A 27,506-nucleotide genomic window follows, 5' to 3' on the forward strand; every position below is an offset into this window, starting at 1 on the left:
TTTCCCCACTCACAGATTTGTTTCATCAGTAAATCCCAGGAGGGGAGAATCCTCTTAAGAGATGAATAATTGGCTATTGTGGACATTGCTGCTATAAACATTGGGGTGCAGGTGTCTCGGCTTTTCACTGCAAATCGAACTCCAATAAAAAAATACATTAAAAAAAGAGAGATGAATAATTGATCACCTCGAGACTGAACCTGAATGAGCCATAAATACAACCCCTGTGCTGAGAGGGGGTGGGGCCATCAGTTGGGGGAGGGGAGGAAGGACTTGGCTGCTGACCTCTAGGACTAGGGGAAAGGGCGGAGCTGAGAAGTCCAACCCCTTGAACAGCTGCTGGAGGGCAAAGGAGCTGAGCTGTTGGCGCAGGCTGTTGGGAAAATGCTGGGTGGGATCTACTGGCCAGCTGGGTGGGGAGCAGCCACTGCTATCTTGGAATTGGAGGAGAATTCATTCTTGGAGATTCCACTGTAGAGGATGCATCCCAGACCGGCCCTGCCTCCCAGCCACTGGCCTTTAGTGGAGGCTGACTGCAGACTTAGCCATCCTGTCTGGAAACACCTTCCCAGACACATTTCTTCCAACATGGTGCGTAAGTGCTGAGGGTCTGCAGAACAACCCCCCGGACTCTGTGCCTCTTCTGACTTCCCCTTTCCTGGAGGCCCTAAGATGGTGTGGTCAACAAGGACTTTGATCTCGAGATAGTAGTCTTTAACCTCCTTCCTTCTGTTTCCCTTTGATATAGGGTATTGCCGATACTCTGAGAGCCAAGAGGATTTGGAAAATCTAGTGTCTTTTCTGCCTGCTTCCTGTGTTATAGACAAAATGAGATGTTTGGTGGTGGAGTTCCTCACTTGTCTGGAGCCCCTTGGGGAGAGTGGGCTGTTGTTGAATACCTGCAGATGTCTGGGCGACCAGTGATGGGGGCATTGGGAGCAGAAGGGAGTTGGCTGTAGTGGAGAAGGTGGATGGGACATTGGGAGTCCTGAGCATGCAGGGTTCAGGGACCAATCCCAGCAGATGTAAGCCTCGGAGTTTCCTCAGGGTGAGAGTCATGACTGGGCTTGATGTGCTTGTATGCACATATCAACTCTTCATAAAGTGGGGTAAGGGACTTAGTCTCTTCTTGGATCTGAGAAGGGCTTTTACTCTGCCTGTCTTCCAATAACAAGCTCCTGTTGCTCCCCATTGAGGGGAGAGTACCCCCAGCTCGGACAAGGCTGAGCCTGGGTTGGGTCAGAGCCTTCCTGGTAACACTGTGAGGCAGGGAATGGACTGGGTATGGTTGGGTGTGTGGATCCCAGTGAAGCCAGAGTGGGGTTTGGTACCTGGAAAGTGGCTATAGAAAGGAAGGGACCCACTTTTGGTGGGCTTTGCATGGAGGACGGATTAGGGACAGGCTTTTCTAAGGTCAGCTGTTAGGTTTTCGAGTCATTTATGGCAAAGGTATTCCTGATGGCACTGGCAGCCTTGCAGACCTGGCAGTGCATGCTTTATGATGGGGTCGTAGCAGAGTAGCAACCAGCAACTCTGCCCAGAACTTGCCCTCCTCCTCCTCCTCAAGGTGCAGAGGTGTAGGGGTTGGTACCAGCCAGGTCCTGGGAGGAAGAACCGGCACATCCTTTTGAACACCTGCTGAGTGCTCTTTGCTAGGTTCTGAAGGTGTGATGGAAGCTTTAGTGGAGGAGCCTAGTGTCATTGGTCATACTCACAGGGACATACTCACAGGGAAAGATCCCCCTGCAGAAGGAATGTTGACTGTATGTTGACTGTAGGAGCTGACTCAGACCCTGTGGTCAGCAGGTCTGGTGAAAGGAGAACTTTATCAGGAGGCAGTTGATTCTGTTTCTTGTCTCAGCCCCTACATGTAATCATCTGTTTCCACAACCATGGCCCATTCTCATTTTTCTGCTGTTGCCTTAGTTCAGGCCCTTATCACTGATTTGGATATTAGTCTCCTAACTGGTCTTTAGGCCACCAGCCGTGTAGTCTTCAGTCTGAGTTCTACAGGGGACCCTTGATGGCACCTCCAAAAAGGTAAATCTGCTCTGTTTGGTTCATGCCATGAGCCACACACCTGCCCTCCCCATACTTTATACTCAGTGCTCAACAGCTTATCTTTCCCTGGGCCCACAGGCCTTCTCAAGATTGTGTGCTTTTGCATACACTCCTCCCTCCATCTGGAATTCCATCTCCCCTCCTCCCTCACAAATATCTGCCCATCTTTCAAGCCTCTCAAGCTCCAAGGTTACTTTGAAGTGAGGTGGTTGTTTGTTGTTTTTTAAGTAAACTCTGTGCCCAACATGGGACTCGAACTCAGGGGATGAAAAGTCTCATCCTCTACCAACTGAGCCAGCCAAGCACCCCAAAGTGAGATCTTTCTTGACATACATGTCCACCTGCCCAGACAGAAATGACCCTCACCCTATGCTCCTGTGTAGACTGCTTTCACAGCACTGATATACTTTAGGGCATTTGTTTATAATCTCTTTTCACTTATTAATGTCTTGATGTTCCTGAAATAGAGTCTGGTCGTTATGCCACCCCAAAATTTAGTGGCATAAATAAATCATTTTATTATGCTCATGGAGTCTTTGGATTCAGAAGTCAGGAAGGACACAGCATGGGAAGCTTGTTTCTGGTCCTTGATGTTTAGGGCCTCAGCTTGGGAGGCTCATAACCTGGAGGGAACTTGACCACTGGGCTTGAATCCTTGAAGGGTTTCTACATTCATACATTTGGTGATGGATGGCAACTGTTGGCTGAGACTTCCACAGGGAATGTCAGCTCAGACACCTGCATGTGGCCTTTGTATGTGGTCTGGGTGTGCTCACAACGTGGTGGCTGGGCCCCATGAGTGTGTGTCCCAAGAGAACCAGGCAGAAGCTCTATTGCCTTTTGCAGTCCAGCTTTGAAAGCCCCTTCCACCATTGTCATAGCCCAGCCAGATTCAAGAGGAGGGAACATAGACCCCACCTCTCCATGGGATAAGTACATGTGTGATGGAAGGATATAATGGCCATTTTGGAAAATATAATCTGCCGCACACAATAAGCACTTTATGTGTACAGATGGCATTCTTTAATTCTGGAAGCTGAGCAAGGGTGGAATAGGAAGAGGAGTTACAGAATTGTGCTCGGATTCTTGAGGGAAGTTGAGGCATCATCAACAGAAATGGTGGGTGGGGTAGCATGGGACTGAGGGTACACAGGGTTCTTTAAAGGAGCCACTGGCAGATTGGCAATTAGACAATGTGCACACACACGCCAAGGCTCAAATCAGGTGGGCAGGAATGGAGAGGGAGGAGATGGGACAGAGAGATGTTCTCCTTTAGAATTGTTTGGGTCACCTGTTTGGGTATGCTGACCAGGCGCATTGAAAGAACACGGGTGATGCTGGGGTTGGGAATGTTGGCAAGTGTAAGAACATGATCAAGAATAGGAGCTTGGAAAGGTGGCTGTTGCAGACAAGCTGCCTCTCTATGGGCTTGTAACGCATCCCGGGACTCAGAGCTAACTGGAAGTCAGCTGAGAGGTCCAGACAAAAAGCAGACATTGGGGAACATCCTTGGAATGGCATTTTCTGGAGCCCAGAGGGGAGTGAGGATTGAGGGAGACAGCATGGAGGGTCTTAGAGCTGGGGCATTTCTGAACTGAGATTTTGAAAGGGTCTCAACTAGCCTCAATCCTCTAGCACTGCCCTGCCTCTCTGCCAGTAATAACCTGATAACTGCCTTGTTCCTTTTTCAAAGTCTCCACTGATAAGAACATGCTGCCTCCTGCTTGTTAGGGAGACAAAGTTCAATGTATTAGCATCTCTAAGTATTAAGTCTTCCCTAAATTGAGCCTACAGTACACCTCTCTAAAGCTTTGTCTGTTTTGTTTTGTTTTTCTTTAATTTTATTTATATATTTGCCAGAGAGAAAAAGAGCACAAATAGGGGTGGTTGTGGAATGGCAGAAAGAGAGGAAGAAACAGTCTCCACTGAGCAAAGGAGGCCCATGCAGGAGCTCCATGCAGGGGCTCCATGCCAGGCTCCATGTGGGGCTCCAGGCGGGCTTGATCTCAGAACCCTGGGATCATGACATGAGCCAAAGGCAGATGCTTAACCAACTGAACCACCCAGACGTCGCGCTTTATCCATTTTCTGATTCCATCCCTTAGAGTCCCTCAAAACGACTCTAATTCTGTGCCAAATTGACAGACTTCAGGTGTGTAAAGACTTTCATGAGTTTTGTCTTCTTCAGAACCAAAAAGGACCTGTTCCTCTGTGGTTTTTAACTATCTTGCTTGCTCTGCTCTGTGTCCCCTCAAGGGTAGCCCCAAAAGAAGCCCAGGTTCAGGTAAGGACTGTCTGGGCAGAGTGGGGCTGTCACTGCCTATACTATGGGTCCTGTTCTGGTCAGGTCATGACTGTGTGTGTGTCCAGCTATGGCTTGAAACCCATTAGTGGACTATGAAATCAACTCACAGAGTTGCAACCTATAAAAAGCAGAAAGGGAGGGATTTGTGTATATAGTAAGGGGAAATAGTATTTCCCAACTATTTGCCAACTTGTCATATATAAGTATATGATGGATCATGTTGTAAGTTGTATTTCTTACTGTGGATTGTAGTAAAGAAGTTGGAAAAAACCCTGGGTTATAGGACCCCTGAAGCTGCCAGATTATCCTATTGTGTGGATCATCAGCTAGTCTTTCACCTCTCCTGATCCCTAAGACATTTTATTTTTAAAGATTTTATTTATTTATTCACGAGAGACAGAGAGAGAGAGGCAGAGACACAGACAGAGGGAGAAGCAGGCTCCATGCAGGGAGCCCAATGTGGGACTCAATCCTGGGTCTCCAGGATCCTGCCCTGGGCTGAAGGCGGTGCCAAACTGCTGAGCCACTCAGGCTGCCCCCCTAAGACATTTTTATGTGCACTACTGCCATCTTTGATTTGCACATAGGTGGTTTGGGGACTAAGTATAAGACCCTATTTATCCTGTTAGATTTTCTTTCTCTCCAGTCTGTGACCTTTTGGCACTTGGTCCGGTCATTCAACATGGCTTTATCCCTCTTATTTTCAACATCTGCCTATTTAATAAGTGTGCCTTCTCTATCATTATTGATAAATATTTGAACAGGACAGTTCTGAGGACAGAGCCAGTGGCAGACCTTTAAAGACCTCCCCTCTCCCTTCCCCTACCAGAGTTTCTACACCACTTGAGTTTGAGCATGGTCATTCTGCCAGTGGTGAGCCAGCCTGTCTGGCCTGTAATTCTCTCCAGCTGGCCCTCAAAGGGATCATGGTAGGCCCTAGAAAACTTAAACATCTGTAGTCCAAGTCACAAATGCACATGCCTACAAGGGCTTGGCAAGTAACACAAATAATGAAGTGATAATTAATCCAGGCAATCAGTAAATAACCTGTAACCCCTGGCCTTGGTTTCTTTCTTTTTTTTTTTTTTTAAATAATTTATTTTTTATTGGTGTTCAATTTGCCAACATACAGAATAACACCCAGTGCTCATCCCGTCAAGTGGCCTTGGTTTCAAGAGTGCATCGTGGAATGGCGAGGTTGGGGGCAGGCTGGAGCAGTAGCCACTGCTCATCTGCCAGGTAGAAGTGTGGAGCTTCAGGACAATGTGGGTTTCATGTAAAATTTGATTTTTTAATGTTAGCAAGACAAACACACAAGAACCTAACACTGTGCAGGCCAAACAAAACAGATCTGTGGCTGATTTGGCCTACAGCCCTTGAATTTGTGATCTATCAGGCAGGATATCTCCCTGTCTCCTTGGTCCAATGACCATAGGATACAAAAGAGTGAGGTTAGTTGGATGTTGATGGCATTTGTTGAACCTGGCTCCTTGTGGTTCCCTTAGTTACCCACACAGGAATCTTACTGGCACTGATCTCAGTGTACTAGAGTCAAGAGTGATGCTTGCTTTTTTCTTGTCTGATGGCATCCTCTCCTCATGGTATGTTTCTTCCCAAATCAGTGGCAGGTGTTGAGGAAAGCATCAGTGGGATCCCCTGACTGAGAAACTGGAATTTAGCATTTCTTAAAATACCCCCCACCCATCCTGGCTTCACTTCCTTCATTTTAGTGTCCGCTCTTCCCTCTCTTCTCCTTTCTGTCTAAGGAGCATTTTCTTTCCCAGGGAATTCAGAGGCATAAGCGCCAGCCTAGCCCTTCCTTGCTCTTATTCACAAACCAAAAATAACTTTTTAAATCCTTTTAGTTGTCTTGACCATTTTGGGGAAGCCTCAGCTCCCGCAGCATTAGTCTTCCTGACACTGTTTTTGTAAATCCATGCTACTCTCTCATGTTTCTTCTGGGTTGTGCATGCTCCTTCTGTCTTTTACCCATAAGCATGTAAAATTTGGCCACTTTGGACTTCATAGCCTTTGCTGTCAGGTTAATTTAGGTTTCTGAGAAGGGACTAGTGGGTGATCAACCACGTCATACCTAGTTCCATGTTCACAGAGATGGTCAGGGATAGGCGGCATGGTCCGTGATTGGTGGGGGATGGAAAGCCTCTCACTGGGTTGAGAGAGTATTGTAGCCACTGTGGGCAGAAAGCACAGAAGTGGTTAAGACTTGGACCTTGTCTTGAAGGTTCTACCATCTGGTGGGGGGGGGGCAGCTGCTTGAATGATAGCAGGGGTGTGTGTGAAAAGTGCTATTAAGGTAGTGTGAGAGCCCTGGGGAAAGGAGCCATGGGTAAGTCTGCCACCCAGGTCGGGGAGGAGGTGGCATTGAACTGGCGCTTGAAGGATCAGCCAGAGTGATCCCACAGCAGCTGAGAAAGGCGTCCCAGGCAGCGAGAACTGCGTGGGCAAAGCTCAGAAAAGCATGAGGGTCCTTTTTGGCCAGAATTGGGTAGCAGTGAGGATGAGGTGGGAACCGTAGGCTGTGGCCTCTGCTCTTCTCCCCTGGGTCTGATCCCACATCCCACCTTCCCCACCACTGCTTTAGAGCCCATGCATAATGGTCTCCCACAGTCTGGGGACTGGTATCATTCTAACCATCTGTTTAATACACTTTATGTTCCAACTTACAGAAAAGTTTCAAGAAGAGTACCTGGGACTCTCACATACTAAAATTGTTTGCAAAAAAAAAAAAAATTTGCATCTTGCTTTAATTTGCTTTATCATTTTCTGTGTATATTTTTTATGTGCATATAATATTTTCCTGAACCACCTCAGATTGTTAGAGATACTGTGTTCCTTTACCCTGAATACTTCAGTGTGTGTGTGCATCTTAAGGACAAAGACATTCTTTTACATAATCAGAGCAAAATGATCCAAGCCGAGAAGACTGAGATTGACAGTGTGATCTTATCCGCAGCCATATTCAAATTGCATCAAATGTCCCAGTGGTGTACCTTCCAGCTGTTTTCTCCAGCCTGTGATCTAACTCATGAGCATGCATTTCTCTGTCTTGTCTCTTCTGTAAGCCGAAGATGTTTGCAAAGATGTTTGTCTTTAAAAAAAAAAAAGAAAAGAAAAGAAAAGATGTTTGTCTTTCTTGTCTTTGAAAGTTTGAAGAAAACAATCCAGGTACTTTCTAGAATGCTCTCCAGTTTGAGTTTATCTGATGTTTCCTCATAATTAGATTCAGGTTGTACATTCTGGCTGGAGTTCTGTGTGAATGATGTTATATCCCTGTCAGCATATCATGTCAAGAATCTCATGATTTTGGTTTGTTGCAGTATTGGTGACGATGATAACTCTGATCATTTGGCTGAAGTGGTATCTGCCAGGTTTCTCTTTAATGTTGTAACTCATTGAGTTTTGAGGAGATGTTTTGAGACCATGTATATATCTTATGCCCCATTAAGCTTTTAATTGCTAGTTGTAGGATCCGCTGATGATTTGCCAAATCTATTGTCCCCTTTATATTTTTTTGTTGGCATCCTGCTGTAAAGAAGAGCTTTCCTTCCTAGAGGGATGAATTCTGAAAATTGAATTTCTCATCTTTGTATTAGCTTTTAACTTGCTGGGCTTGGCCCCCAGGCTCCTTTCTTTTTATGCTCTCCCCCATCCTGTCTGTGTGCTTTGCTGGACATCGGGTGTATAGTGGTGGTTCTTAGGCTTGGGAATAGACCTGGATCTTCGTCCAACTAGCAGCTTACTTGTCACTGGCATGACTGGCACGGCAGGGGGCTAAATGCACGTGGTGTCTGTTCATCAGTGTTTCTCTCAGGGCTGGCTGGGGCTGGGAGTGGGAATGTCATCTTGTCACTAGCTCTCAGGGCTTATGTGAGTAACAGGCAGAGGAAAAAAAACCCTGTGGGTTCCTTTCCACTGAAAAACTCTAGCTGACCTCTTGTCCAGGTTGCATTTTCCTCAAAGCTGCTCACCCCCTCCCTGTAAGCACAGACACTACACACTTACAGCATATAGCCTCTTGGTGTGCTTGGTTAGCTTTTTCCTGACCAAAACTGAAATCAGCGTGGTCTTGGTGTTGCTTCGGTTATTTTGAGTTAAAGATCTTTGGTGAGTCCTTAATAAATGCATGGTTTCTGGGGAGCCTCTTCAGTATGATCAGTCTTAGCTCAAAAAGGATCTGAGTAGCTTTCAGAATTCTAGATTAGGACCTCTTTAAGATCTGCCTTACATTTCTATTGGTGTAGCTAACTGGGAAAGGAGACATTAAGATGAATTCAGGTTCAAGCGGTGTCAGGGACACAATTTGCAAGAAAAGCAATTTTTTCTTGTGGGTTTAGGTATGCATCTGAGTGGTGTGAAGCAGGGTGATGCTTTTCTAATATTATGGCTCATCTTTTTCCTTTTTTTCTCTCTTTCTTCAGACAGGCTCAGAGCTCAGCCCAGTTGATGGACCTGTTCCAGGTCAGATGGACTCAGGGCCAGTGTACCATGGGGACTCAAGGCAGCTAAGCGCCTCAGGGGCGCCGGTCAATGGTGCTAGAGAACCCGCTGGACCCAGTCTGCTGGGGGCTGGAGGTCCTTGGCGGGTAGACCAGAAGCCCGACTGGGACGCTGCCCCGGGCCCAGCTCACACTGCTCGCCTAGAAGATGCCCACGATCTGGTGGCCTTTTCGGCTGTGGCCGAAGCTGTGTCCTCTTACGGGGCCCTTAGCACCCGGCTCTATGAAACCTTCAACCGTGAGATGAGTCGCGAGGCTGGGAACAACAGCAGGGGAGCCCGGTCAGGGCCCGAGGGCTGCTCTGCTGGCAGTGAAGACCTGGACACGCTGCAGACGGCCCTAGCCCTCGCTCGGCATGGCATGAAGCCCCCCAACTGCAACTGCGATGGCCCAGAGTGCCCTGACTACCTCGAGTGGCTGGAGGGGAAGATCAAGTCTGTGGTCGTGGACGGTGGGGAGGAGCGGCCCAGGCTCCCAGGGACTCTGCCTTCTGCTGAGGCTGGCCTCCCAGTGCCAAGCACCAGGCCACTCCTCAGCTCTGAGGTCCCCCAGATACCTCCCCCAGAGGGCCTGCCCCTGTCCCAGAGTGCCCTGAGCATTGCCAAGGAAAAGAACATCAGCCTGCAGACGGCCATCGCCATCGAGGCCCTCACACAGCTCTCATCTGCCCTCCCTCAGCCTTCCCACTCCACCTCCCAGGCTTCTTGCCCCCTCCCTGAAGCCTTGTCCCCTCCTGCCACTTTCCGATCTCCCCAGGCCTACCTCCGGACTCCCTCATGGCCTGTGGTCCCCACTGAAGAGCACGCATCCTTTGCTCCTGACAGCCCTGCCTTCCCTCCAGCAACTCCTAGAACAGAGTTTCCTGAAGCCTGGGGCACCGACACCCCACCAGCAACTCCCCGGAGCTCTTGGCCCATGCCCCGCCCAAGCCCTGACCCCATGGCTGAACTGGAGCAGTTGTTGGGCAGCGCCAGTGATTACATCCAGTCAGTATTCAAGCGGCCTGAGGCCCTGCCCACCAAGCCCAAGGTCAAGGTGGAGGCGCCCTCTTCCTCCCCAGCCCCAGCGCCATCCCCGTCCCCCATGCTCCAGAGGGAGGCTCCTGCACCATCCACAGAGCCCGACACTCACCAGAAGGCCCAGACCGCCCTGCAGCAGCACCTTCACCATAAGCGCAGTCTCTTCCTGGACCAGGCCCACGAGACCTCCTTCCCTCCTCCCACGGAGCCTCTTGCTCCAAGCTGGTGGGCCCCACCAAGCTCGCCTGCCCCACGGCCTCCAGACAGACCACCCAAGGAGAAGAAGAAGAAGCCCCTAGCACCAGCTGGAGGTCCCACGGGAACCGAGAAGGCCACCCCTGGGATCAAGCCCAGTGTCCGGAAGCCCATTCAGATCAAGAAGTCCAGGCCACGGGAAGCGCAACCTCTCTTTCTGCCTGTGCGGCAAATTGTCCTGGAAGGGCTAAGGTCCCCAGCCTCTGAGGATGCACAGGCACATCCACCTGCACCTGTTCCTGCTTCCCAGGGCTCTGCTGTCCCCCCGCCCCCAGAACCTTCTCTTGCGCTATTTGCACCTAGTCCCTCTGGGGACAGCCTGCTGCCCCCTACTCAGGAAATGAGATCCCCTAGCCCCATGACGACCCTGCAGCCGGGCTCCACCGGCCCTCTTCCCCCTGCCGATGACAAGCTGGAAGAGCTCATCCGGCAGTTTGAAGCTGAATTTGGGGATAGCTTTGGGCTTCCTGGCCCCCCATCTGTGCCCATTCAGGACCCCGAAAACCAGCCAACATGTCTCCCAGCCCCCGAGAGCCCTTTTTCTACCCGCTCCCCCAAGCAAATCAAGATTGAGTCTTCGGGGGCTGTGACTGTGCTCTCAACCACCTGCTTCCATTCAGAGGAGGGAGGCCAGGAGGCCACACCCACCAAGGCTGAGAACCCCCTCACACCCACCCTCAGTGGCTTCCTGGAATCACCTCTTAAGTACCTGGACACACCTACCAAGAGTCTGCTGGATACACCTGCAAAGAGAGCCCAGGCCGAGTTCCCCACCTGTGATTGTGTTGGTAAGTCCACCTGTGTGTCGGGCTAGGAAAAGCCTGGTGGGCTTGGGTTTCTAGGCTCATTGTCTTGTCTGGCAAACATTTATCATGTGCCAACCACCCCGCTGGAGCCTGGGGACACAGAGAAGAGTTCACAAGCTATGGGAAAAGACACTGAAGGAAACCGATAGTGATGTTATGTGGTGTGTAGCATATTGCTGGAGGTGGGCGCAGGTGCTTTATCAAACAGATTGAGGCGAAAGCATCATAGAGCCCTTCCTGTGGGAGATGGTGATTGTGTTGAGGTCTGAGCTTGGTGGCTTTGAGAGAGTGGGGCTTATTTGGATTGTTCTTGGTCTAAGGGGGAGCAAAAAGGGAGGAGTACGTGTGGGGATGAATAAAAGGTGGCCTGAGAGGCAAGCAGGGACCAGATCTTACAGAGCCCAACAAGCTGAGGTCAGGAGTTTGACCTGATTTCATAAGTAGGTATAAGTGAACTTCTGAGGGTTTTAAAGCAAGTAATCTGTCACCTTGTGCTTCTCAAAGACTTTGCTGGCTTGTGATGGGGAGAAAACCTAGTGGGGAAACCTGTAAGAAAGGTGTCATGAGCCAGACAAGAAGTAACAAGGGCCTGACTGAGAGAGAGAGTGGGTGGGCAGAGGGCCTCTCAGGAAGGGCATGTGGGGTGAGGACAGTCCGGGTCTCTGCCTCGGTGGTGCTGGTCCCTGAGAACATATTTGAAGGAGGGGTGATGAGTTCTGTTTGGACAGGCTGAGAGCCTAGAGCTCTGAGTTGTGGGTTTGGATGTAGTCAGCATCCAGATGGTGGTTGAGGCTGTGGTATGGGTAAGAGGACTGACGAATTGGTCCGTTTCTGAGCCTTGCCTTCTAGTAAAAAATCAGGACCAGGGCTGCAAGGACTGCTTCTGTCTTGGGAGGTTACTGATGCCTTGGGAAGTCCCACGTCGACTCTAGGGCTGTGGCTCTCTGCTATTTCTGGAATGTTTCATAAAAGAACACAAAAAAGTGTTTAAGTTGTTGCTCGAAAAGCACATTGATGCTAGTGAGGAGCATGTTGAAATTCTTGAGATTTTATGATACACAAAACAGGTCTTACAAAAAGGCTGTACTCTCTATTTGTTAAAATAAATTACTATCAGGTCAATTGGGTAATTCGTTGGGATGCTGTGTCCTTGTCAGTAAGGTGGAGCTGGGATGTCTTGCCCACTCTGGCTACCCCAGACTCCTGTACTCCAGACAAGGAATCACTTGGGGAACAAGGAAAAGTTGGCTCCTGTGTTTCTATCTGGGGGTGAACAGAGGTGCAGGGTCCTGCCAAACACTCAGGGGTTGTAGCCCCTATTCATTATTGGATCTTAATAATGAGATGACTTCGAGGGCCTCTTTCTCAGCATTTTGGAGGAGCTTGTTCTGATCATGGGATTTGGGCTCTTCCCTTTGCCCTTTTCTCTCCTTGCATCGGTATGTATCTGCCCGTCTGCCTTGTACTTAATACATTATTAGGTGGTTCTCCTCCTGCAGTGGAAGACAGAACTTTACGTGGTGCCTACACCATAGTTGGTCCTTACTAAACATTTTAATTATTGATTTCAATTATTTGGATATGGTGCTTGATCATACTAGTTTTGTTTTTTTTTTTAATTTGAATTCTAATTCCATCACTTCCTTGTGAATAAAGTAAAAATGATAGTAGTATCCCCTCACCAGGACTGGTGAAAGATTAAATTAGTTCATATGCATAAAGCACTGTGTCTGGCACCTAGTAAGCACTATAAGAGAGTCATGAAGCCTATTGAGTGCAGTAAGGCAAGAGAAAGAAGTAAAAACATACATATTATAAAGGAAGAGAAGTGTTGGCTATCACTTTATTCATCAATCATTTGTTACTAGCTCTGTACTACAACTGTAAAGGATAAAAATTAGGAAACATGGTTCATCTCTGGAAAAACTGTGTGATGTGCTTGAAGCGACAACCCAAACCATAAGATACTCAGTCACCCCTTCAGCAGGCATCAGACATTTGCCTGTACAGTCATATGGATGTGGCTGGATGGTTAAGAGTGTTCTGAACCCCCAGGCTTGGTTGTCATTATGGAAGGTAATGTTTTCTTGTGGAAACTCTTGTTCCACGCTGGGTTTTGAAGCCTGCAGTGAGCACAGATGGGGAAAGGCAGAAAGGCACCCACTGCTGCAGCCCCAAGAATGCATGAGCACCATCCCCTGGGCAACAGGAGCCAGCTAGATGTAAGGCCAGTAGCACAGGGCTGGGTCTGAACCCTCAGCGTCTGCATGCCACCAGAGAGGGCAAGTCTCAGCTTGAAGCCAGCGAGCGGAGGAGCAGATGGAAGAATGTCAGCACCCCACACACCCAGCAATAGCAATGCCGGCAGCTGCTGCCCCTCAGCTGGGGAAGGGCAGGGCAGTGGGCAAGACCCACTACCACCAATCCTTTATTGTTCCAGTTTGTGTCTTATCTGTATCCAATCCTAAACAGGGAATTTGAACCAAACCTACCTCGTGTTGTTAAATGTTAACTTATGGGAACCAGTAGACACAAACAGTACATAAATAATCATCGTGTTGTTAAATGTTATGCTTAGTAGGAACCAGTAGACACAAACAGTACATAAATAATCATCTCACCTATGTGGAAGGAAGGGACTGGGAGGAAATATGTCAATAGTGGCTGTCTCTGTGGTCAGACAGTGGGTGACTTTTCTCATATATGTTTTCTGAACTTTCTATAATGAAATATGTATTTTATAATCAAGAAATGTTTTGAAAGTGTATCCTGGAATAGCTTGGAAGACAGTTTGTTGAAGGCTGGTAACCTTGCGGCAGAAGACTGGTGAGGGAGCTACTGAGAATAAGAAGAATCGTAGGAGTAGTAATAATAACACTGATGAAATACTTGCTCTGTTCCAGGCACTGTGCCAAGTACTCTACAGTTACCACCTCATTTAATCCTCATAACATCTATATGAGGGGGTACTATCAGTAGTACCATCTTAATGATGAAGGAAGCAAACTTAGATTCAGTCACACATACCCAGGTCCCATATTCAGCATATGGCAGAGGTAGGATTTGAACTAGGCAGTTGGACTCTTACCCATCCTACCATAATACCGTGATGGAAATTGTTTAGTTGAGAAATGAATCCTAAGTAAAATAGTGGTATTAAGAGTGAAGAGGGCCAAGGAAGAGGGGATTCACTTGGAAACAGCTTCTTGAGGTGCTGAGGTTCATGTTAGGGAAAGCCATCCTGTTTTCCAGAGGTAGTTGGAGATCCCATTTCTGGACAGTTGCTTCCATCAGCCAGTATGGCAGAACTTGTCCCTGTGAACTCAGGCTCAGGACAAGGGTTAGGAGTAAAGGCTGCTCACTCTGGGATTAATGTCAGATGGGAACCGTCTCGTATTCCAGAAACTCATCCTTTCCAACAGTGGTAGGTAGAGAGGTGCAGATTGCAGGTCAGTTTAAGGAAGAATTTTCCATAGAAGGACAGTGAAATTTGGAGACACCATTATGTGCTTATAATAAACAACTTTATAAAAGCATAAAAAGGTTTTATAGCATAGCAAAAGAAACAGTATTTAATGTGATGATTTTTTGCCAAATCGGCACTTTTGACCAATATGGGCTTCACCGGGTAATCAAAATCCCATATGCCAAGAGCACGGTTTTTCCTTGTATAAAGACTGTGAGTTTCTGAAGGTATGGGTGGCATTCATATGGACTTATTCTCCAAATCTTGAAATACTAGAATTAAAGGCACCCTTTGAAACTTCAAAGAAATAAACTCAGAAGATATGAAAGGAAGTGCTTTTCTCCAAAAGGCAGAATGATATATATAGGTCTCAGAAAGTCTGGGTGAGCGAGGGGTGCTGTCCAACAAATGTGGCTAGTAGTAGTGTCTATTGGGTAACTTCAGTCCAGACCACAGTTCTGAATGGGAGACAGAGAGACTTACCTCTGTTTACAATAATAGAAAGTCTACTTCCTGTAGTTTCTATGAGGAGGTATCCCCTCCCCCCACCCCTGCCTCTCATTTAGTTTGAGATGAAGAGGAACTTCATGTGTTTGAAATTTTTTTTTTTTTTAGACAATGGAATATTTGGATCCTGCATAAAGGTGGGGAGATCTGACTCTGGGTCAGATCAGAAAGGTATCAGAAAGAAGCTCCTGGAGGAGGTGATATTTGATGTGAGAAGTTTAATGGATTAATAGGAAAAAGGTAGAGTGTTCCAGGCAAAGGAACATGAAGATTACGGGGGTGAAAAATACATGAAAAACCACATGAAGATGTAGAGTTGAGAAAACCTGGGGAAATGCAAGTAGTTCTGGTGTGACTGGTACACTGGATAAAAGATTGGGAGTGGCCAGACAGAGGAGCTTCAGGGGAAATGGAGACGATACTGAAGGCAGAGAAACCAGTTTGCAAGCTCAGGCGTGGTTCAGGCAAGAAATAATGGGTTCCTGAACTCAGGGAATGACATTGAGTGGGAAGGAGGAGAGGAGTGGATGGATAAGAGAAAGGTTAGGAAAAAGAGCTAACTGCTGGCTGTAGGAGTAAGGAAGAAGAAGCAGTCCCAGGTGACTCTTGAGATTCCAGACTGGGTGACAGGGTGGACAGTGGTGCCATTCACCTAGATTCAGAATCCTGGGAAGGAAGCAAGTTTGGACATTGAGATATCTGTGGGACCTGGAGGTGTGCATCCAGGTGGGCCCTGCAAGTTGGAGGTCCTAGAGCAAACTGATGGTAGTTGACATTTCAGCTGTGAGCGTTCCATCAGGCTGAATGTGTAGGTCAAGAAGAGGCCCAAGAAGTGAGGATACTAGCTCAAACAGGAGACTGTGAAGGAGATATGAAAGAGATGTGGAAAGAAATTGAGGTGGGGGGAAAGTTAAAGAACCATTGGAGAGGTTGGGAGGGCTGAGAGCCTGGGTCTGAAGAAGGGTCACAATTTAATGCTGGATTATTCTTTGTCTTCCAAGATTTGTTATATGTACATTAGTTTCATCGATTAAATCCCAGGTTCCTAAGGAAACAGGGACTGAATGTTGTATTCCTAAAACGTGGAAACTGGTACCGAGCACTTGGGTAAATGCTCTTCATATTTTTTGGTTAACTGGGCAACCTTATTCTGCCTCCATATTTAAACTCTACAAAGACATCAGATGAGTTTAGGCATGATCTCCTTCCCTTTAATCTTTGTCATCAGTGAGTATATCTGTGTAATAAAGGCATTTGTGTCTCTACTACCTGGAGGCCTGGTGCACTGCCTACTGACTCACAGGCAGCTCACCCATGATTTTAGTTAAAAAAAAAAAAAAAAAAAAAAAAAAAAAAAAAAAAAAAAAAAAAAAAAAAAAAAACCTCATCTTGCAAACATAATCTAGGGTAGGGCCCAACCATCTTCCTACCCACTGTGTGGATTTATGACTGCCGGGAGGCAAGGAGCGAGCAGTTAGTTATTGGCTGTCATGGAAATAGAGTCTAATTATTATATAAGCTTAAGCTGTTTAGCTTGAAGTCCCCTGAAACGACACAAGGAAACAGGTATTTCTCTAGGATTGTTTGGAAAAAGAAGACTGGTACATAAAACCTTTGTGTGATCTTGACACCTATGCATTAATTATACCAGTTATCAGTCGTCTGTATCAATGTCATAGAGAGGAGAAGTGCCTCGGCTTGTGCTCCCATGCTCCCATGTCTATCCCTGGCCATCATATTTACCACTGGGAAAGTGTGGGTGCTTCAGTCTCTGTAGAGAGGGGTGGGAGGAAGATATGAGGTTCACTTAGAAATTAAGGATCCTTCTTGCTGTTAGGCAGTCATGAGTAGTTTCTTGTGTTTAGTATCTCTTGCTGATAGCAGAAAGGATACATTTCATTCTCTCTTTAGCCTAGTGCAGAAGTAGAACAGAGCATATTTTTCCATCTTAATGAGCATAAAATTAAGTGCATAGGGTGAAGAAAAGCACTTAGAGCTACATAACCAGCATTTTCTCAAAAATCGGATTTTTCTCTCCTGAGCTCTGCCCCAGAGCTTCTGTCTTTTAGGGAGGGAAAATCACTTTTGTCTACTCCAGCTGCTCAAAGCAAGACATAAAATAGATTTTTCTTCAGGGAGAGTTGAGCTGTTCCCTTGCTCTGTCACTTTACCTCCGAAGAGTAGGAAGACACACTGCACTGGGCACTAGGAGGAGGATCAGTGACTTACTGGCAAGATAGCAAAAGAATCCTTTCCTAAAAGGAACAACAACAGAAACAAGAGAAAATTCATCAGCCAAAGTTTGGAAATAGCCCCAGTCTTAAACCATGAATTCCAGGGCTGTCTACTAGCTTAAGATCAGTTGAATTAAAATAAAGGATGATATGGGGTATATATATATAGCTCCCAGTGTTAGGTGAAACAATAGTGGACTCTCAGAGAGACATGAAGCTGGGAGAGAAGGGCTAGAGACTACTCCTCTGGAGGGCATTCTACGTGGACAGTGCGGAATGTCAATGGGCATTCCCTCCTAACTCTAGCTTCTCATGGGGATCAGGTACAGGGTGAGGATGGCCAGAGAGGAGAGACTGGAAACCATATCCTAGGAGCCAGCTTTGTAGCCGAGGGCCAGCAGCACCAAACAAAGGCTATTGTGCACAGAGAAATATTTGCTGAACCACCAAACAAAAATCCTGCAATCTGTGGGACTTTATTTTAACTTGATGTCTTATCAGAGTGACCAGCTCACTCCCATGTGAAGAAATAAACCAAAATCCTAGCATCAGGACAGAGTACAACCCAATCCTCAACACAAACATACATACATGTTTAGAGGTGTTGGCCCCGGCAAACTCTGCCTAAGGATAAAATTTCCTAGTTCTAACAGTCCACAGCCAGCCCTAATTCCTCCCCTGTGCCTTCAGGCTGCTGAACTTTTGAACTAATAGTTGAAACCTCTACATCATCTAGTTCTTTAGCTTAATTCCAAGGGAAGAATTTGAGCAGTGTCCAGGTAAATAGGAATAAGGACATTCCACCCACTCTGTTTGGGGCAAATATGTAGACCAGTGGCTTTTCAACCAGGAGCTCTTTTGCCCTTCTTTTCCCCAGGGGACATTTGGCAATGTGTGAAGATAGCTTTGGTTGTCACAACCAGTGTGGTACTACTGGCATCTAGTGGGTAGAGGCCTGGGATGCTGCTAAGTCTTCTATATTCTTACACAGGGCTTTACAACACAGGGTTATCTGGTCCAAAATATAGTACCAAAGGAGAGAAACCCTGGAGATAAACTTTTCCATGGAAAGATTAATTAATAAGCAAACAAACAAGCCAACATGCAACCCATTCAGATTCTGTGGGAAAAGTGAGGGATTAATATAGTATTTAGAATGAAAACTTTACATTAGAAAAAACAAATTGGAAGAACTGATATATATCATCAAGGAAGTTAAAAAAAAAATTCCCTTTGAAACAGGAGGTGAAAGATGAAGGGTAGAATAAAATTACAGAGAAGTCACAGAGGTACAGATTAAATTCCAGAAGGATGCTGTTGTACAAAGCACACATAGCTGCACCAGAAGCTGGAAAAAGCGGAATCAGAGTTACAGGAAAAGCAAATCAGTGAGGAAGAGGGACTTGGAGGTCACTGCAAAACAGGAAAAGAAAACAGAAATGGTCCTAGCCAGGGTGGGGAGATAAGGGGACTAGAAGAGGAAGGAAGGAATCCTGTATGCAGATTCACTGTCAGGAATGCTGGCAATGTTCACTGGTGAAGAGCATGAAACAAACTGAGCAAAGGCAAGAGTCAAAGAATAGAAAACTTTGGAAGTGAAAGAAATGAATGAATAAAAATGGCCAAATAATGAGCCTGGTGAACTTACGGAATTTCAAGGATAAAGAATCACTGACAAATGAATTAACTGAAAAATTAAGTCATATATACTCATTTTTTAAGCTTAAAAATACTTTTAAAAAACGTTCTTTTAATTGAAACACTTATAGGAAGGTATACAAACCTTAAGTATACAACTCAGCCAGTTTTACAAAAGGCACGCACTTTTGTAACCACAGTTAGATCAAGAAACAGCTTTTCCAGCACCTCAGAAGCTCCACACCCAGTCACCTACACCTGACTCCCTAAAGCACACTGTAGCTTGCAAACCAAATCTGGCTCTTATCTGTGAGCTAAACACAATTTTTATGTTTTTAAATGGTCCCCCCCAAAATAAAAAGAGGAATAATGTTTTGTAACTCATGGAAATTAGATGAAGTCCAAATTTCAGTATCCATTAAGTTTTAATGGAATATAGATGTTCTCATTTGTTCATGTATTATCTGTGGCTGCTTTTTTTTACTACATCAGCAAGGGTGAGTACTTGCCACAGAGACTACATGCCCTGCAAAGCCTAAAATGCCATCTGGCTCATAACATAGAAAGTTTGCCAACCCCTGTCCTAATGTAGCTACTTTTCTGACTTCTTAACCACATAATGAGTTTGCCTGTTCTTGAATTTCATATGTATCATATCATAAATACATATGTATTCCTTTATATACTGACCTGTTCAGTGTTGTGTTTGTGAGATTCATATGTGTGTGTAGCAGTACCTATAGTCCTTCCTTCTTATTGCTGCATAGTATTGTGTTTTATGATTATACCACAGTTTATCCATTTGGTCATTGATGATCACTTGGATTATTTCCAATTTGGGAGTTATTATTTTATATCATGCTGATATAAAATATTCTTCTCTATGTCTCTTGGAACATGTATGTATACATTTACATATTTCCTTTGGACATATACCCAAGACTGAAATTGTGGTTCAGCTTAGTTGCTACTATTGCAGTTGTGACAGTTTAAACTCCTACCAGCAGTGTCCCATATCCTCACCAGCAAATAGTATCATGGTCTTTCTACCATTGTGGAAGGTGTGACAGGGTTATCTCATCATGGCTTTAATTTGCATTTCCCTTAGGATTAATGAGGTTGAGCACCTTTCATACCTGTTCATATTCTTCTGTAGAGTACCCACTCAAGCAATTTGTCTATTTCTCTATTGTGTGTCTGTCTTTTTCTTATTGATTGGCAAGGGTTCTTTATTTTTGGTGGATATGTGTATTGCAGTTCTCGGAATATTAAAAGTTTGACCCAGGAATTGTATACCTAGTTAAGTTGCCATTCACACATAAAAGCTTCATTAAAACATTTCCAAATACACAAGAACTCAAATTTTCTAGAGATGAATCAGATAAGTAATGGATTGGAGAATTTATGTATATGATGGGGCTGATAGTGAACACTAAATATATTCAAATGTGAAATCTGCATTTAAATAACTGATAATTGTTTTTCTAAAATGGGTGATTTATTTACTTATATTTGAAATTGTTTTATATTAAATACCTCTTTGATAACAGAGAGAAAAAATATATGTTCAGAGGATACCCACAAAAAGCAGGAGACAAAGTGAAGGAGGAGGGGGGAGAAATTGTAGGGGTGCTAACTTCTTTCTCTGCAAAAGTACAATTAGCATTACTAAAGACATACTATAGATTTTTCCAGATTACGAGGGGTAGGGAATGGGTAGTAAAAGAAAATATAAAACCTGTAAAAAAAAAAAAAAAAAAAGGAAAGAAAAAAAACAAGGACACAAGCATGGAAAATATAAAGTGACAGGAAACCATGCATATATTATGACAAATATAGAAAGGGGAAACTCGTGTATTGAATTTAAGATGAATAGCATTAAGCAGCACCAAAAAAGGTTAATGAACTTTATTTTACTACAAAAAAAAAACAGAAGCATATATTGCTCACTGATTCAGAGTATATACTGCATTCTATAGAACATTACCCCAACCTTGCCAAGTATTGTCATCTGTCTGGCACCATAACCTAGTAAAAGCCTATTGCTACAGAGAAGATACATGTATACACACACATATGTATATGTATACATGTACACACACACATATAGAAATAACGTGTATATGTATATATAATGAGATGTATTTTCTCAGGTATATGTAAATATATATAATGAGATATATATGGCCTTATGAATATATACACATATACATGAGAATAATAAACTTTGTAAATGTATACTAGTTTTATAACTAAGTGTATTTGATTATAAGTTTAATTTTTTTCCATAGAATATCTTCTCCCTGATATAGACATAATCAAGGAAACGGATCTATCTTCATATTTAAATCTATCTATCTAACATGTTTTTATATATGTAAAATCAGGAAAAGCGATGTGGTTAGAAGAAGCAATGCTTTTAAAGGGCTCCTTGAGCTGCCTTGGAAACTGCTACAAGGGAAGGAATGACTGCTTTTGTTTGAAACTTGGAGCTATGTCTGCCTTTTGGTTTTAGTCGCCTTCCCCGAGAAACCTATCTAGTGTCAAGGCTGCCTTGGTTTTGGATCTGTATCTTTTTTCCTAGCTGCTGGAATGGAGTAGCCAGGATTTGGTTTGCATCTTCTTGAAAATCTCCTTTCTCTACCTTTAGCTGGGTAAGTTTTGAGCTTTTCTGATTTGGGGCAGAAAGTAGTGACGAAAAGCTACATTATGTTCTAGTTCCAGTGCAAGATCCTGCAGTCAACCCATTACTTTGACTTTTCTCCAGACAATAGAAACTGGAATAGAGCCCAGAAGTTCTGGCATATTCTTATATTCTATTTCTTTATACCATGTAGTCTCCTAGCGCCTATAAAGAGCTTTCAGACCACTACTTCCAACACCCACATTCTTACGTTTTCTTTCCCTAGCCTCCCCTGGTCTCCCCTCTCCCCCACCCCCACTCCATATGCTTCCTTCTGCAGTCCTCTCTGTTTTATGTTCAAAATAGTGTATATTTAGAGCAAGTCCTTTTTAATCCTTTACTTGAAAATATTCATTCATTCATGAAACATTTAAGCATTGACAGGTTGAGAACAGTGCTAGGTGACTCCATCTCAGCTAATCCTCGACAATTCTGTAACGTAGGAACATTATTTTAACTGCTTTTAAGGCTCATAAGGGTTGTGTAACTTGGCCACAGTCATACAATTTGTTTGGCAGAGTCTGGACAGCAGCTGCCTATTGAGTTAGTACTGTGTGCCAAAGACTGCACGGAGCCCTCTGTATAGTTTGCGCAGGAAGGCATGAGGATTAGAGATTGGGAAGGTAACTCATCACAGTTCCCTAGGTCTCTGCAAAACCATGTTCTTTCTGCTGGGCCATGCTAACAATAAAAATGTGCCGTGATACCTGCCTTGATATTTCTGTTGTACGCAAGGTGCTCTGGGGATCCAGAGGGAAAGTGGACCTGAGAAGTGCCCTGGGGTTTGAGAAGAGGTGGCATTTAAACTAGACCTTAAGAGAGGAGTTTTTCCAGAGAGAAATAAAGGAAGCTGCTGCTGTCAGTGAGGAAACTGGTTTAAAGACACGCAGAGATTGCACAATTGTGTGATAGGAGTTGTGCTGGCCTCTGAAGCATGCAGGGCTGGGAGGTGTACAGAGATGGCTCCCAAGGGTCTTGCAGATTGTGTTTTGGAATTTGAGTTCTGTCTTGTCTAACATGGAGTTATCAGTGGGAAGTGGTGTGATCAGAATTTTGTTGTGGGTGTATAAACTGGTAGAAGTGGGTAGAATAACTTAGGAGAGCTGAGATCAGTTAGACCATGCCAATAATTCAGGCAAGAGCCTGACCCAGGACATTAGTGGGGGATGAAGAGCCTATATGAGCAGAAGCCATAAGAGGCAGGCACGTCCCATCAGTTCATCAGCTGGACTGCAACATACCATTGTAAACCTTTTTGGAGGGATCAAACTATTTTATTGAGGGCCTTCAGGTAAATGTCAAAGGTCTAGGAGTTCAGTGAGATCTAACATCCTCAGCCTGGCCGGGACCTCCCCAGCTTCATAGTGGCCTGAAAGTACTGCAGACCTTTTCTTCCTTGTTTTTATCTTATTTATTATGTTTTTATTATATTTTATTATATTTTGAGAGAGAAGGGAGGGGTGCAGAGGAGAGGGAGAGAGAGAATCTTAAGCAGGCTCCATGCCCCCTGCAGAGCCCGATGTGGGGCTTGATCTCACAACTCTGAGACCATGACCTGAGCCAAAACCAAGAGCTGAACGCTTGCTTAACCAACCAAGAGCCACCCAGACGCTCTTTCTTGTTAGTGTTTAAAGCCAGGCACACAACTGAACTCATTTTCACACACTTGCTCTTATTCTTAGTGTGGGTAGTGACCCAAACACCATTTTGCTTGCACATAGTGTGTATCTGATGTATGTACACTGATGTACGTGTAATTGAGTGTGTATACTGACTATAGTATATTACACATGCAATACTGAAATTTGCTTTTCCTTTCCCACTTAAGATATCTGGGAGGGAGATCCCTGGGTGGCGCAGCGGTTTGGAGCCTGCCTTTGGCCCAGGGAGCGATCCTGAGGACCCGGGATTGAGTCCCACATCAGGCTCCCAGTGCATGGAGCCTGCTTCTCCCTCTGCCTGTGTCTCTGCCTCTCTCTCTCTCTCTCTCTCTCTCTGTGACTATCATAAATAAATAAAAATTAAAAAAAAAGATATCTGGGAGGTCATTTTCTGTCAGTAAAGCTGGAGCTGCCAGATTGGTTTTGATGCTGCTTAGTATTTCATTATATGGATGTGCCATAGTGTCTTTAGAATACATAATGTATCATGATGGACATTGAGATTTCTGATAGTTTACCATTACAAATGATGCAGTGAGTATTCTTGTATATATATATCATTTTGCACATATCCAGATTTCCAGAAATGAGTTCTTAGAAGATTTGAAATTCTTTGAAATTGCGGAGTCAAATGGACTCATGTGCATTTGTAATTTTAACATCTTGCTAAATTACTTTCTATACTGCTTGTTTTCCTTACTCTCATCAACACAGGACGTTGATGGTGACTCATCTGGAAGTTAAAACTGGGACCTTATTGTAACTTTACAGATGCTTGAGCCATTTGCATTTCCCTTTTTATCCTTTTAAATTTTTCTGAGTTATTGACCTTATTTAGCTATAGAAGCTCTTGATATTTTAAGGAAATTAGCCTTTTGTCTGGTAGTAAGTGCTATAGTTTTTTTGGTTTTGTTTTTTTTTTTTTTTTTTCAGTTAAATTTATCAGGATTTGTATGTGTATGGGGGCTTCAGAATCTCATGTGATACTTAGAGAAGACTTCCTTTTCCAGGATTTTTTAAAAACTTGCATTGTTTTCCTATCAGAACTTGCATAGCTAAATATTTTTGTATTTAAATCTTCCAACTCTTTGGAACACATTTGCAGGTCTTATGTGTAGATCTTATCTACCCAAGTAGACCCTAAACTTTTAAAAGGCAGCAATCAGGTATCTTCCTTTCTTGAATCCCCCATAAACCTGAGCATAAGGTTCTACATAAAAGAAGTATGATAACATTTTTTTACATTTTAAAAATTGTGAATTTTTATAAATAGGAAAGTACACAAAACATTCATACACAATTCAAGGAAAATTTACAAAATGAATGCCTGGGTAACCACAACCTAGATAAAGAAATAGGCCATTTCCAGCTCCTCAGAAGTCCCCTGTACACACATCCCAGTCACATTCCTCTCCCATCCTCCAGAGGCAACCACTCTCTTGACTTGTGACAATGATTTTCTTGTTTTTCTTTATAATAAGATTGGAGCTTATAAAAATCACCATTGTTTGTAGGTAAAAAGCCGTTGAATGTCTGCAATTTCATATTCCAACCTAATAATTTTTCCACTTCTGTGTGGGTCTTTAAACAGTATAGTTTAGTTGAGCCTGCTTTTCGATACTCTTTATTTTTTATTTTATTTTTTTTTAAAGATTTTATTTATTTATTCATGATAGTCACAGAGAGAGAGAGAGAGGCAGAGACACAGGCAGAGAGAGAAGCGGGCTCCATGCAGGGAGCCCGATGTGGGATTCGATCCCGGGTCTCCAGGATCGCGCCCTGGGCCAAAGGCAGACGCCAAACCGCTGCGCCACCCAGGGATCCCTCGATACTCTTTAAATGTAATATCACCATATTTGTTCTTTGCTATGCCTCTTTCCTTTACTCTGATGTTGTGGTATTCATGTTGTTGAAGATTGTCAATTCTCACTGCTACATAGATCCCATTATACGACTGTGCTACACTTTATTTATCCATCCCACTGTTGCTGGATTATAGGTCTCCAGTTTTGTCTATTACAAGTAACGTTGCTATGAAAATCTTTGTACATGTGTTTTGATGCATGAAACTAAAATTTGTTCTAGGATAGAATCCGCAAAGAGGGCCCACTGTCTAGTTTTGTTTTGTTTTTTAAATGCCAAATGATATATATCTATTTTTAAGATTTTGTTTATTTATTCATGAGAGACACAAAGAGAGGCAGAGACATTGGCAGAGGGAGAAGCAGGCTCCACGCAGGGGAGCCTGATGGTGGGACTTGATCCCAGGACCCTGGGATCACGCCCTGAGCTAAAGGAAGAGGCTCAACCACTGAGCTACCCAGGCGCCCCTAGTTTTTTGTTTTTTAAAGCTTTTAATTTTGAGATGATTTTACATCTACAGAAGAGTAACAAAATTGGTACAGAGAGTTTCTGTATACACTTTATCCATCTGCCCCTAATGTAAACATCTTACGTGATTATAAGTACATTTAAAAATCGGACATTAGGGGATCCCTGAGTGGCGCAGCGGTTTGGTGCCTACCTTTGGCCCAGGGCGCAATCCTGGAGACCCGGGATCGAATCCCATGTCGGGCTCCCAGTGCATGGAGCCTGCTTCTCCCTCTGCCTATGTCTCTGCCTCTCTCTCTCTCTCTCTCTCTGTGTGACTATCATAAATAAATTTAAAAATTTTTTTTAAAAAATCGGACATTAATATTGGTACAATACGATGAACTGCAAACTTTGGATTTCATCAGTGTTTACACTAATGCCCTTTTACTTTGTTAGGACCAGTGCAGGATACCACATTGCACTTAGTTGTCACATTTCTTTATTTTTTTAAGATTTTATTTATTTATTCATAGAGACAGAGAGAGAGAGAGAGAGAGACAGGCAGAGGGAGAAGCAGGCTCCATGCAGGGAGCCTGACGCAGGACTTGATCCCGGATCTCTGGGATCACGCCCTGGACTGAAAGGCAGCACTAAACCGCTGAGCCACCCAGGCTGCCCCACATTTCTTTAGACATAAAACAAACTTACCAACTATAGTGCAGTATTTGTGTAAAGTTCTTTTTGTTTTCAGTCTTATACTTTAGCTGGTCAAAACTGTTTTCCAAAGCCATTGTTATGTAGTCATTTGGGTCTCATTTTTTTCACTGAGAAAAATTCATTTAAAATTTGCCCCCCCAGGGATCCCTGGGTGGCACAGCGGTTTGGCGCCTGCCTTTGGCCCAGGGCGTGATCCTGGAGACCCGGGATCAAATCCCACATCGGGCTCCCGGTGCATGGAGCCTGCTTCTCCCTCTGCCTATGTCTCTGCCTCTCTCTCTCTCTCTCTCTGTGACTATCATAAATAAATAAAAATTAAAAAAAAAAAATCGGCCCCCCCCCAAAAAAATAAAATAAAACAAAATAAAATTCACCCAAGTTGTGTGCATCAATAATTTGTTCCTTAAAAAAAAATTGCAGTGAACATCATATAATGTAAAATAACCATTTTACAGTAAGCATTTCCTTGGCATTTAGTACATTTACAGTGGGCAACCGCCACCTCCGTCTAGTTCCTAAACGTGTTCTTCGTCCCAAAACAAAACCCCATGCTTGTTACTCAGCACTCTTTCACCTCTCCTAGCCTCTGGCAGCTGTCTGTTTGCTTTCTTTTTCTGTGGCCTTGCCCATTCTGGATATTTCCTGTGAGCGGGATCATACCGTCTGTAATGGTTTGTGTCTGGCTTCTTTCACACAGCATCATGATTTTGAGGCTCCTCAGCATTGTAGCACGTATCAGTACTTCACTTCTTTTTTGTTTGTTTGTTTGTTTAAATTGTGGTAAAATATGTATAACAGAAAAATTGCCATTTTAACCATTTTAAATGTACAGGTGTACAGGTTAATGGCATTAACTACACTCACAATATTGTACAACCATCATCATGGCCTGTTTCCAAAACTTTTTTATCACCCTACACTGAAAGGCAGTAAGTCCCTCTTCTCTACTCCTGCCAGCCCTGGTACCCTCCAGTCTAATTTTTATCTCTTTGAGTTTGCCTCTTCTAGGTATCTCATCTAAATGGAATCATATAATAGTTGTCCTTTTGTGTCTGGCTTATTTCACCCAGCATAATATTTTCTAGGCTCATCCATGTTATAGCATGTGTCAGAACCTCCTTCCTTTAAAAAAATTTTTTTTTATTTTTTAAAAGATTTTATTTATTCATGAGAGAGAGAGAGAGGCAGAGACACAGGCAGAGGGAGAAGCAGGCTCCATGCAGGGAACCCAACGTGGGACTCTATCCCTGGTCTCCAGGATCAGGCCCTGGGCTGAAGGCGGCGCTAAAACGCTGAGCCACCCCGGCTGCCCAACCTCATTCCT

The 27,506-nt window shown here is 44.4% G+C and overlaps 1 protein-coding gene across 4 annotated transcripts in view; it reads left to right on the forward strand.

The window, feature by feature from the left end:
• Window positions 1-27,506, forward strand: part of TET3 (tet methylcytosine dioxygenase 3) — a 106,494-nt gene that overhangs the window by 44,908 nt on the left and 34,080 nt on the right. For all 4 annotated transcript variants that reach the window (XM_072769854.1, XM_072769856.1, XM_072769858.1 and 1 more), the window contains exon 3: window positions 8,806-10,945. In XM_072769854.1, the coding sequence (XP_072625955.1) occupies window positions 8,806-10,945 (2,140 nt within the window). The remainder of the gene's footprint in view (window positions 1-8,805; window positions 10,946-27,506) is intronic.

The sequence above is a fragment of the Canis lupus genome, chromosome 12 (assembly GCF_048164855.1).
Source record: "Canis lupus baileyi chromosome 12, mCanLup2.hap1, whole genome shotgun sequence".
Classification (NCBI taxonomy): domain Eukaryota; kingdom Metazoa; phylum Chordata; class Mammalia; order Carnivora; family Canidae; genus Canis; species Canis lupus.